Below are 13,086 nucleotides of genomic sequence, written 5' to 3' on the forward strand. Positions count from 1 at the left end.
AGACTGACTTGGGGGCTCCAAATCCCAGAACCCTGAGATCATGACCTGAGCAAAAATCAGCAGTTGGAGGCTTAACAGACTGAGCCACCTAGGCACCCCTGTTTTTAAATTCTTAATTTAAAATATGAAGAGAATAGGTTGGAAGTTTTTTGTTTTTAAAGATTTTATGTATTTGAGAGAGAGAGACAGAGACAAAAGATAGCAAGAGAGCACAAGCAGGGAGGAGAGGGAGAAGCAAACTGCAACTGCCCCTGAGCAGGGAGCTCCGCCTGGGGCTCAGTCCCAGGACCCTGAGATCATGACCAGAACCGAAGACAGACTCTTAACCTTCAGAGCCACCCAGGAGCCCCAGTTGAAAGTTTTGTCCTAAGGTGCTGATAAGCATGGTAAATTCCCCTTACTTAACACAAAATATAATAATTTTAACATAGTGTTTCACCAGGAAATGAAGTATTTAAACAAAGGCAGAATTCTTCGAGAGTAACAGTTAGAATTAGTCCTACATACGAGGCCCCTTTTCTCAGCTGAAGAATCCTTCCTAGAGCATGAATGTGCTGAAGCCAAGGGCCGACCCAGTCAGCTCCTACAAGTGTTTCCATTTTATTTCATTTTTTTTTTAAGATTTTATTTATTTATTTGACAGAGACACAGCAGGAGAGGGAACACAAGCAGGGGGAGTAGGAGAGGGAGAAGCAGGCTTCCCGCTGAGAGCGAGCCCGTGCAGGCCCAATCCCAGGACCCTGAGATCATGACCTGAGCTGAAGGCAGCAACTTAATGACTGAGCCACCCAGGTGTCCCTAGTGTCCCCATTTTAAATGGAACTTTTTTTTTTTTTTTAGTTTATCTATTTGACAGACAGATCACAAGTAGGCAGAGAGGCAGGCAGAGAGGGAGGAGGAAACAGGCCCCCTGCTGAGCAGAGAGCTGGATGTGGGGCTCCATCCCAAGACCCTGAGATCATGACCTGAGCCAAAGACAGAGGCTTTAACCCAGGTGCCCCTTAAATGGAACATTTTAAATGGATATTCTGGGCCTATCCAAATTCAAACCCTGAGAACTTTGAGTCACCTGAAGGCTTTTAGGACACTCCTGCTAGTGAGGATCAGTCTTAATGTAAAATATTCTGCAAAATAGTTCTTAATTACTTTGATTCTTGTGGTCTCATCATAATCTTTCTGTTGCTTTCTCTTCGATTTTTAGGATCAATTTTAGCATAAGCAGCGTACATATAATTCCATGGAGAATGGGATCTAAAATCTGGAATATCGACTTACCTTGTAGATGGGGAACTCCCTTCCTCCAAAAGTGCCGTTTCCACATGCCTTTTCTTCTTCAAACTAGAACCTTTCTGCACTGTTTTATACTTTTGGCTTAATGTTATTTAAACCAAATAGGAAGAAAATAAATAAAATAGTATCAATTTAAACAAAACCTCCATACATTCTAGCATTGTTACTGACAAATAACTATAATGCCCCACTTGTGCCCTCAAAATAGAGAAACAGTATTTCTTTTGATCATTGGAGTAAGGGAGTAAGAGAAGGGAAATGAGCAGGAAATAGATCAGAAATTCTTACAGTTAACATTACAGTTAAAACATCACTGTAAAAATAGAAAATGTTCATTTGGAGAGTTGTCTTATAGCCAGGCATTGGAGGAAATGAAAAGAAATCAGGATCCCATCCAGTTTATAATAAACAGTATTTAAATCTTAAAAAACAAACAAAAACTTCACTATACTATCTATCTATAATTCTAATTTTGTAATATTGAAAAAATTATTGAGAAAAAGAATAAAATCACCCATCCCGTCTGCCTCAATATCCTACTGTTTTCAGTTTTGCATATTTTCCCTGTCTGCTTAAGCCATACTACATACTTGCAGCTGTATTGTGGATGTGATTTAGAATTCTGAGGTCAAGGGGAAGGTTTCCACTTAACATTTTATTTTAAACATAATTTCTTGGTTAATGGGCTTTTTGTACTGAAGATATAAAAATTGGAGGGAATAGGTCTGCCTTTAAGCATGATTATTTTATAATTACACTTCTTTAAAGTGGTCACATTGGTCACTTTAAAGTGGTTACAGACTTAGGATTTATGTAATGTTTTTGAAGTTCACAATACTGCATTAATTCTCTCTTCCCACATTCATTCTATTCTGGGCCCATAAGAAAATACACAGTGGAAAACCCGATTTTCTGAGGCGGTACTGGCTGTTGAAAATGTTGGGAATCCTCGAAGAGTGTACACAGCCCCCTTTTGCTTTTCCTTACAGTACTTGGCCTTCCTTGAAGCCTTGAGCATATTGGTAATACTTGGGGTTATAGGGTTGGTTACTCAAGAGCTCTTTTAAAATCCAGATACCTCAGGGTTGGTCACTGTTCACTTTTAATCAGCCTGAAGCAAACCCCTGGTGGATGGTGTGGTCTTCCCATGTGAACCCAGGACCATACCTGCAGTTCACTGCCCAACCTCTGCTTCTGCAGTCCAGTGTCTGCGGAGAACTCTTGAGCAGTCGAGAGCAATAAAAAAGAAGAAACAGCAGAAGAACATTTAGTTTACTTATAATATGCACACTATCAGTGACATACCAGTCAGTCCACCAGGAGAATGGAAGAAGCCTAAAATTAGTCACTCTCCTTTGGTTTCTGAAATTCCTCCTCTGAAGACAGGATTTGCACAGCAGAACACTAGAACTGACAAGAATGTGTGAGTTCATTTGTGAGGTATGCGCTAAATAATTCGTGGATCATACTCCTTAAAGAAACCAAAGTTTGTAGATGAATCAGTGCTGGCCTGATTCAGTGGCCATTTGACTTATTTGCATTCTAAGATGTTCCTTCATAAGTGGGAGGGTTTGGCAGTCACAGCCCACCTTGGAAATGGCTCTTGAGTCAGGTAGCAGGCCCTACAGATGTGTATGCCAGTTGTCATCATTTGGCAGTAGGTGAAAAGTCAAGAATTGCTGGGAGTAGGGCACAGAAATACCAAGGTGGGAAAAAAGAACTGTTGACCGTTTTGACAAAACAAGGTCTGTTTCAGACATGCACTGGTCACTTCCTTCTCATGCATCTCTGATGTCTTCTGTCCGTTATATCTTTAAAATGATACCTGATAAAGAGGAAGAAAGTATAATGGATTAAACCATTACAAGAATGTTTAAACACATGTGGAACCCAATTATTTTTATTGAGACTATAGACCCTTTAATTTAACAATTTATTTTCACAATCTAAAAATGTACAAATACAGGGCCTAAGTGGGTATAGAAATGTCATTTGGTTTTGACATAATATGATATCACTAGCTCAGATTAGCTGAATCAAGATCTTTTTTCAGTGTAAAATACTATAAGGTCCAAATGTTCTTAGTGCCTCAGACTTTGAAATCTAGAAATTGAGAGAGGTACCATTAGGGATGAGTGTTTCTGCAGTACAGTCCTAAGTAGAGGCAATCATAAATTCATACGTGTGAGAAGAAATAATAAGAGTAAAAAAAACCTTTAGAGGAATATTTTTAAAACTGCTATAAATAAGAAATGAGTCATCTGTATGCTATGCAAATTTTTTAAGTGGGTAAATTTAGAAATTATTTTTTTCCCTTTATATTTTGGAAAGAAATGCAGTTAGGTCTGTGAAGTTCAGAAATGTCCCTTGGGCAGTGATAAAAATTACTGAATTTTCTGCAGTGATGGAGATGTTCTCTCTGTCTGTGCTGTCCAGTACAGCAGCCACTATGTAGCTATTGAGCATTTGGAATATGTACTTGCGGAACTAAATTTTTAATTTTAGTTAATTTAAATTTAAATACCCGCATGCGCTCAGTGTCTATCATATTGTTAAGGCTTCAAATGACTTAAACTCACGGGCACCTGGGTGGCTCAGTCAGTTAAGCATCTGACTTCCATCAGGTCATGATCTCCAGGTCCTAGGATTGGCCAAATCCGGGCCCACGCTCACCAGGACTGCTTCTCCCTTTTCCTCTACCCTTCCCCCATTTATTCTCTCTCTCTCAAATAAAGAAATAAAATCTTTTAAATGAAGAAATAAGTAAAATGACTTAAAGTCAAATTGCATAGTAGTAGATATGCCTTGCCAGATAGTAAATTCATTAACTAAGTATCATTTTTGTATCCAAGATTCTTTGGCTTTTAATTTTTTTTTTTTAACCTTATACTAAGTAGAGTCATTACCACTCCTGACTTAGCTTATCTTTAAAAGAGTATGTCTTTGGGTTGCCTGGTTGGGTCAGTCCATTAACCTACCAGTTCTTGGTTTGGCTCAGGTCACGATCTCAGGCTTGTAACCAGCTCTGCCCTCAGCAGGAAGTCAGCTTGAGATTCTTTCCCCCTCTCTCTCTTTCTGTCCCTCCCCCCAATGCGCTTTCTCTCTCAAATAAAATAAATAAATAAAATCTAAAAAGAAAAGGTTAAACAGTATGTCTTTTACTTTAAAAACTTGTAAATCATAAGTCCCCTAGGGCCAGTTTTAGGAGAGAGCAAAATAATGGTTGCTGTCTACTCAGAAGGGTAAGCTCATCATACTTTTTTTTTTTTTTTTAATATTTAAAACATTATGAAGCTGAAATGTTTGGGAATGCAATGTCTAGAACTTACTTTGAAATGCATTTTAAAAATGGGTTGATGGATAGATAGATGGTAGATGCGTGGTGAAGAAAATACAGCAAACTAGAAACAATCTAGGGCTGTTCACTGTGCTGTTCTTTCACCTTTTCTGAAAGTTTCATAATAAAATCAGCCTCATGATAAAGTGTTGGGAGAAACTTAAATGTTAGCCTATGAAATATTTTAAAGTGTGTGTGTGTTTGTTGTTGTTGTTTTTTCTCGGATCTATCACTTCTCTGTTAAATAGAGCCAAGGAGCAATAACAGAACGTTTACGAAGTTTTAGTATGCATGATCTAACAGCTATCCAAGGTGATGAGCCTGTGGGACAGAGACCATTCCAACCTCTACAAGAAACAAGAAAGAAAAGTAAATCAGTCTCTGGTGAATCAGCAGGTGCGCTTTGTTTGTTTTGTTTTGTTTGTTTTGACGTATTCTTCCTTTCGCAATTGGAATTTTGAGTCCAGGTGGGTACGAAAATAATACATGGTAACTCTCTGAATTTGAATAGACACGATTCACGCCGATGTCTGAATTTACACTTAACTGGAGTTCTCTTTCAATTTTCTCTGAATGAAGTTGGGGCTTGCCTTTTGTTGACTCTAAAGATTATCCAACTAAGAAAGGAACAGTAGCCTCTTGGGCCTCCCTGAGTTTTTAGATGCCCTCTGTGTGATGGCTCACACCTCCCCACCACCGGCTCCAGTTCAGACCTGTGATCAGCTGTCTTTCAATTCAAACTGTGTAGCGACATCTAAGGAGTTGTATAGTTAAACACTCTTTACTGTAAATGCCGTGAACAAATAAGGATATTGACTCACAAGATAAAAAGTTTGAAGTGGGTGACAGAGGGTGACTCAGTTTGTAAATAGGATTACTGCAGTGGGGAAGATATTGAAATGACATATTCTTGTTCAAGAACTGACTTGTAGGTATTTCTGATATAAATTAGGAGCATGGCAGAGTCAATATGTTCTAAAACTTCAACAAATTATTCTTATCTTAGGGCGCCTGGGTGGCTCAGTGGGTTAAGCCGCTGCCTTCGGCTCAGGTCATGATCTTGGGGTCCCGGGATCGAGTCCCGCATCGGGCTCTCTGCTCAGCAGGGAGCCTGCTTCCTCCTCTCTCTCTCTCTCTGCCTGCCTCTCTGCCTACTTGTGATCTTTCTCTGTCAAATAAATAAATAAAATCTTCTAAAAAAAAAAATTATTCTTATCTTAGAAATATACCCTTAAATAAAAAAGACATCACTCCTTAGTCATTTTACCACAATGTAATAAAGTTGTAGTTCAAGACTCAGCTGAAAATTAAGATTTTAATGACATTTCTTATTTCTATATTGTTAAAGTCCATAAGGTACAAGGCTATCCTGTGTTTTTGTTTTTGTTTTTTTAAGTGGTTTTATTTTGAGAGAGGTTAAAAATCGTCCTTTATATTGAACCCAATTTGAGAAATACAATAACAGTTCCATCCTATAGAGAAAAATAGTGAACTTACTTCTGAATTCTCTCTAGAGTGGATGAAGGTAGGTGACTGCTAGTAATTAAGCATTGACCATTTATTTACCTTTAAGAATGAGAACCATAGAACTTTGAACCATTACCCTTAATAAATTAACAATGTAAAAGTAGTTTCCAATATAGGCATTTTCTTAATATACATTTAAAAATTACTGATTTTGATTCTAGGGTCTACTGTATATATTTTGCTTCACTTGGACCAGTTACCTGAGCCCTTTGCCAGCAGTTTGTTAATAATTATACTTTAGAATTGGCTAAGAATGATATTCTAATATTTAAATGAAAACAAGGTAATAAATATAAAAATCCATAGCTCTTTTTATGATATTCATCTATTAAACTTAAGATGATGTGACAAAACTATTTTAAGATAGTAAGGTCCCTTTGTGGAGCATAACAAGTATCATGGAGGACAAGGGGTGTTAGAGAGGAGAAGGGAGTTGGGGTAAATTGGAAGGGGAGGTGAATCATGAGAGACTATGGACTCTGAAAAACAATCTGAGGGTTTGAAGTGGCGGGGGGGTGGGAGCTGGGGGTACCAGGTGGTGCGTATTATAGAGGGCACGGATTGCATGCAGCACTGGGTGTGGTGAAAAAATAATGAATACTGTTTTTCTGAAAATAAATAAATCAATTGAATTTTTAAAAAAAAAAGATAGTAAGGTCCTATTTAGTTTTTCTGTTAAATTTTAAGCCATGAAATTAAAATAACTTAAGATTAGAGAGAGATGAAGTAAGTAGTAGCAGTACAAAAAAGGGACTTGTCCAGTTATTAAATTAAAATTTTAATATGCATTACTTTGCCCAACTTCCAAACTTCCTACAGAGTGGTATGTATTCTGAGCTCTTTCTTCCCTAAGGAAGAAATTTAACAAAAGCGTTCTCTCTCGAAAATATTTTTAAAACGTAGTAAGGTTCCAGGACAGGAATAGTTGAAGAGAAGATAATTATAGATCGTCTGTGTAAACACAATCCAGATATACGTGGAAGTTTATCGAATGGGGATGATGGCCTTTCAGGTGGGTGGGGGAAAGCCAGATAAATAAGTGGTGTCAGAATAATTGCTAGATTTAGGAGATGGAGTAGGAAATGAAGTTACACCTCTACCTCAAGCCTTTCATCAAAATACCTAAAAGATTAAGACTAAAATATAAGCCACTGAGCTATAATATAGTGGGACATTCCTGAGTATCTATTTATATACCTTAGGATAGGACAGACTTTTTTTTTTTTTTTAATGTATTTATTTGACAGAGAGCTCTTGAAGGGAGGAGCGGGAGAGGGAGAAGCAGGCTTCTGACTGAGTGGGGAGCTTAAATCGGGGCTCCATCCCAGTACCCTGGGGTCACGACCTGAGCTGAAGGCAGATGCGTAACTGACTGAGTCACCCAGGCGTCCTAATGTGCCAGACTTCTTAAGCATGGCATCAATACCAGAAGACATAAAAGGAAAAGCTTGAGAGTTTGTTCTCTATATTAAAAAAATGTATAACATAGAAGGGAAAAATATTCCATGCCATAAAAAAACAAACTAGAAGAAATATTCTCATCTGATACAGGCAAAGGGCTCAGATTTTAACCATGCAAAGAATTCTTACAAGCCAATTATTGTTAATTCTACCAAAGAATACAGCTGACCAATTACTACATGAAAAAGATACTCAGCCTCACAGTCAAAGAAACAGTAAATTAAAATGGTAATAATAGTAATTTTTGCTCACCAGATTGGCAAAAAGATTTTCTTAATAAGCAGTGTTCTGGGTTGGTAACTATTCTAGTTCTCTATTTCTGTGTAACGAACTACAAACAATGGCCTTAAAAACAAGTCACAGTCATTTTATTTTGCTCCTGAATCTGGGGTCGACTGGGCTCAGGGAGGCAGTTCCTGCTCTTACTGCAGGCACAGGGAACAGCACCTAGCGCTGGAGTCATAATGGCAAAGGCTTCGTCACCCACACATCTGATGTGATAGCTGGGAAGAGTCACAGCGGATGGCTCAAAGAGGTGGGGCCTCTCTCACCTCTCCTTCTCTACGTCTCTTTACGTGCTCTCTGAGTTTTGGCACTTCCTGCCTGGCAGCTAAAAGCTCCCGGAGCCCATCTTCCCAAGAGAAGTGGCAGGAATCAGGCAGCAGCACTTCTGCTTAAGGGCAGTTCTATGAGATAAGTATATACACACATCCTGGAGATCTCAGGGGAAGAGGAGGGGCATCTGGCTGGCTCAGGAACGTGGGACTCGACTCTTGATCTTGGGATCGTGAGTTCAAGCCCCATGTTGGACGTGGAGATAACCTTAAAAAAATAACCAAAAAAATCTAAGGGAAGAGGAGAAAAGTGTCAGAATTTATGGTCATGTTTTAAAATCACCACAGCAAGCATGTTGGGAAACAAACACTCTTAAACACTTTTTATGAGGCTGAAGTGGAATGATCCTTTTTGATGACAATCTGGCAATAACTATCAAAATTTATTCCCTTTAACTCAGCAAGAAACTTCTAGGACTTATGTCATAAAGAAACAATCAGACAAGTGTTCAAAGTTGTGTGTCTAAGAATGTTCATCTCCTTGTTTATAGTAACAAAATACTGGAACAAACCAAATACCTAAAAAAAATGGTTAAGCAGAAGTGTGGTTTATTAGCCATGAAAATTCATACATTCAGTCCATACTTGCTGATATGAAAGCATCCAGATCGTGGGGAAATAAATAATAACAATAAAACAAAGTGCTGTAGAGATACAATGCATAGATTAAATGCATTAATATATTGGAATTACTTTTCAAATGTGTATGCATAGGAAAGAGTCTAGAAGGGTATTGCTGAAATATCAACAGTGTTCAGTTCTGAGTATGGGACTTCAGTGATTTTTTTTTTAAATCAACCTATTTTCAAAACGAGAAAGAACAGTACTCTTCCTTTTGAAAAATATTTAAGATACTTATTTTTTAAAAAGATTTTATCTATTTTTATCTATTTTATTTGAGAAAGAGACAGCACATGAGCAGGCGGAAAGGCAGAGAGAGAGAGAAGCAGATTCCTTGGTGAGCAGGGAGCCTGACATGAGGCTCGATCCCAGGACCCCAGGATCATGACCTGAGCTGAAAGCAGACATTTCACCAACTGAACCACCCAGGTGCCCTGATACTCATTTTTTTTTCTTATGTCATGAATTATTTTTTTATTCATTTACTTACAGAATTCCTCAAGAAAAAATAGTAATTTTTTCAGGGTGTAATTGCATCTACATTACAAAGTCTGTGTACTGGTTCATGTGATCAATACATTTACCTCAGATGCTCTGCTTGTTCCCACAAGCAAACTCAAATATCTGGAAATTTGAGTCCAATTTGAAAACTCATAGTGGCCAGCTCTGAGTGGTTTGAGGTTAAGTGGTCAAGAGAAGTCCTACTTTGATGGTGATTTAAGTTTGCATGTTGTCACTACAGCACAAATGCTTCTTTGTAAGAAAATGGACACCTTGAACATGGTGTTCACATTCCCTGAAAGAAGATCACATTGTAATAAGTGGGAATATTCTATCTGCAAAGATACTGCTGCGTCCGTATCAGTTAAAAACAGCCCAATATTCAATTTCACTAGCAGTAAATTAAGAAGTAAAGCACATATTTTTTGTTTTGCTCTAAGTGCTTTACATATTTATTTACTCCTTAAGATGACTACATAGTTCAAGTATTTCATCTTTTTTTTTATTTTTATTTTTTTAAAGATTTTATTCATTTTACAGAGCACCAGCAGGGGCAGAGGTAGAAGCAGACTCCCCACTGAGCAAACAAACCCCACTCCCCCTATGTGGGGCTCTATCCCAGGAGCCTGGGATCATGATCTGAGCTGAAGGCGGATAGACACTTAACCAGCTGAGCCATCCAGATGCCCCTAATCTTTATTTTTTAAATAATTTTTTAAAGATTCTAATCATTTACTTGAGAGAGTATGAGCAAGAGAGCACAAACAGGGGTAGTAGCAGAGGGAGAAGCAAGCTCCCTGCTGAGCAGGAAGCCCTACATGGGGCTTGATTCCAGGACCCCAAGATCATGGCCTGAGCAGAAGGCAGAAGCTCAACCAACTGAGCCACCCAGGTGCCCCTTTTTTTAGTTATTTAAACTGAAGCAGAAGGAGATTAAAATACCTGTCAGGGGCTAATAACTACATAGTCAGTGACAGAAATGAGGTGTCCAAGGTTCTCTTTCTCATTTATAAAAGGGCTACACTTTGTGGTACAGTTGGGCTGGAACTAGGAATTCAGTAATTTGAGCAGGTAACAACCTTAGCACTGCTTTAGTCAAAGACGGCAAACAGGTATCTTGCCTGCTCCCTGCTCTAGTGCCCACAGTGGCAGCCGTTGCTGAAGGACTTGGGTACTTTCTTTGGTACTTTCCCACTCTGGCTCACAGGCCCCCTCAACATAATGCTCCTGATAGCTCAATTGGGTCAGAGTTGACATTCATCAGCTCTCATCTGTTTCACCTCCTTACCGTACAAGAAAGCAAAGGCCTGGAGAGGCCTGGGTCTCACCGCTAAAAGGTGGTCGAGTACGCCCGTCTTCTAACATAGGTCTCCTTCCGGGTCAAACTTTTTGTGATTTTGCACTTAGGTTAATATGCAGAACCCGCTTAAAGCAGTGGATTGCTAAGTACTGGATTAATGTTGGCTTTTATTATTACCGTAAGGGGAAGAATCTTAAAATATACCAGCTCTCAGATGGAGCTGTGGAAATACCAGCTTAGTTTCCTAAAGTGGAGACAGAGCCTAGGGTCATACAGCCTTGGGTCCCTGGTCACTACTCTTGCATGCGAGGACCCTGTCCAGTGTAGATTAGTGATCATCAAAAACACTTTGAATGCACCAGCAACCTCACTTTGCCCCGGCTTGTCAGTCCCATCAAGCACTCCGCCGCCCCGCCGAGTGCCTGCTGTGGGATGGCACCCAGATCTGGACTTCCCTCATAGTCTCGCCTCTCCCCGCTGCTCCCCACACTATTAAATGCGTGGACAACTTTGATTAACATTTCCACCACTCACAGCAGAGTGTTCATTCATACTCATTTCCAGGTTTTTAAGTGGAATAGAAGATGCCCATTTTAGTGAAGGTATTTGACTTGACCTCTCTCTTTTTGATGCACGGTTTGGTTGAGTAAATTGCTAAGTTAAACTTGTCAATTCCATCTTCTTTTTTTTTTTTTTTTTTAAGATTTTATTTATTTATTCGACAGAGAGAGATCACAGTAGGCAGAGAGGCAGGCAGAGAGAGGGGAAGGGAAGCAGGCCCCTGCCGAGCAGAGAGCCCGATGCGGGACTCGATCCCAGGACCCCGAGATCATGACCTGAGCCGAAGGCAGCGGCTTAACCCACTGAGCCACCCAGGCGCCCCGTCAATTCCTTCTAATAGAGCCCCAGTTTGGCTACGGTCTCTTTCTTTGCTCCTTGGACCCCGTCATTTCTGACCTGCCATACTGCAGTAACCTCCCTGCTTCCAGCTTTCATCTACTTCTGATTCATTCCCCAAAGTGTAAAAAGAATCTTTGATGGGGCGCCTGGGTGGCTCAGTGGATTAAAGCCTCTGCCTTCGGCTCCAGTCAGATCCCAGGGTCCCGGGATGGAGCCCCACATCGGACTCTCTGCTTAGCAGGGAGCCTCCTTCCTCCTCTCTCTGACTGCCTCTCTGCCTACTTGTAATCACTGTCTGTCAAATAAATAAATAAAATCTTTAAAAAAAAAAAAAAAAAGAATCTTTGAAAGACCCCAGATGTCATCATGTTATCCTTCTGTTTGAAATGCTTCAGTGGCCCCCCATATTTGCTCTCTGATGAGGTCCAAAGTCAGCAGCTCCCCTGCCTTGTTCTCCCATTCCATCATGTGCTAGTTACACAGAATCATGAGCCTCCAGAGGTTAGCTACCACCTCCTACAAGAAGTCCTCTCTCTCCCTGAATGGCCCCTGCCCCCAGGCTGAGTTGATTATCTCACTGTGGGCTCGCATAGTACCTCATCCTTATCTTGGATTTACAGCATCTGTTGCAATAATGCTCATTCAAGTCTGGTTCCCCTATTGGACTATAAGTTTCTTTGGGTAAAAAATGACCGTTGTGGGGCGCCTGGGTGGCTCAGTGGGTTAAGCCGCTGCCTTCGGCTCAGGTCATGATCTCAGGGTCCTGGGATCGGGCCCACATCGGGCTCTCTGCTCAGCAGGGAGCCTGCTTCCCTCTCTCTCTCTGCCTGCCTCTCCATCTACTTGTGATTTCTCTCTGTCAAATAAATACATAAAATCTTAAAAAAAAAAAATGACAGTTGTGTCTTTTTGATCGTTTCCCAATAATTTACCGCACTGCCCTAGAATTTTTTTTTAATATTTGTGGAACAGCGAATCAATCCATCAATTTCTCTGAAACCATAATTAGGGAGCTAATGAGATTTGTTACCTGAAATTAGGAAACAAAGAAAGGATAAGCTGTACATATAATCCTCTTTTGAATGAAGGTCCAATTCCTAATCATATTCATAAAGTGAGGGGCAAAATAACAAGGGTCATGTTTGTTGATCTATAGTCTTATGCTTCATCTGTGACCTTAGAGAACTTTCTGGTCACAGTTGCTTCCTTTCTCTTTCCTTGATTCCTCATTCTGTGTTTTACCTTAGTTTTACTGGGATCAGGAATATTGTGGAAGCAATAGCAATAGAGAAGAATCTAGAAATGGCAACCTAAAAACAATTTTCTGTCTTATTTTCCCCAATTATAAAAATAATACTAAAAAAAAATTTTACATCACCTAAAAGCCCACTGTCAGGAGCTCTAATGGCTTCATTGTTGTTTTTCCTGTTTCTGTATGTACATTTTTTCCCCAGGTAATACTGTATTATGAGCTTCCTGCCTGGACCACTGACTCGGTCCCTCCCAGGGCCATGCTGGCCTTAACAGCAAACAGC

At 39.8% G+C, this 13,086-nt stretch overlaps 1 protein-coding gene across 2 annotated transcripts in view; it reads left to right on the forward strand.

Annotated features, from left to right (window-relative positions):
* The window catches only part of REEP3 (receptor accessory protein 3), a 99,148-nt gene that overhangs the window by 80,288 nt on the left and 5,774 nt on the right, over positions 1-13,086 (forward strand). For both annotated transcript variants that reach the window (XM_044239617.1, XM_044239618.1), the window contains exon 6: positions 4,876-5,023. In XM_044239617.1, the coding sequence (XP_044095552.1) occupies positions 4,876-5,023 (148 nt within the window). The remainder of the gene's footprint in view (positions 1-4,875; positions 5,024-13,086) is intronic.

Source organism: Neovison vison, chromosome 2, assembly GCF_020171115.1.
Source record: "Neovison vison isolate M4711 chromosome 2, ASM_NN_V1, whole genome shotgun sequence".
NCBI lineage: Eukaryota > Metazoa > Chordata > Mammalia > Carnivora > Mustelidae > Neogale > Neogale vison.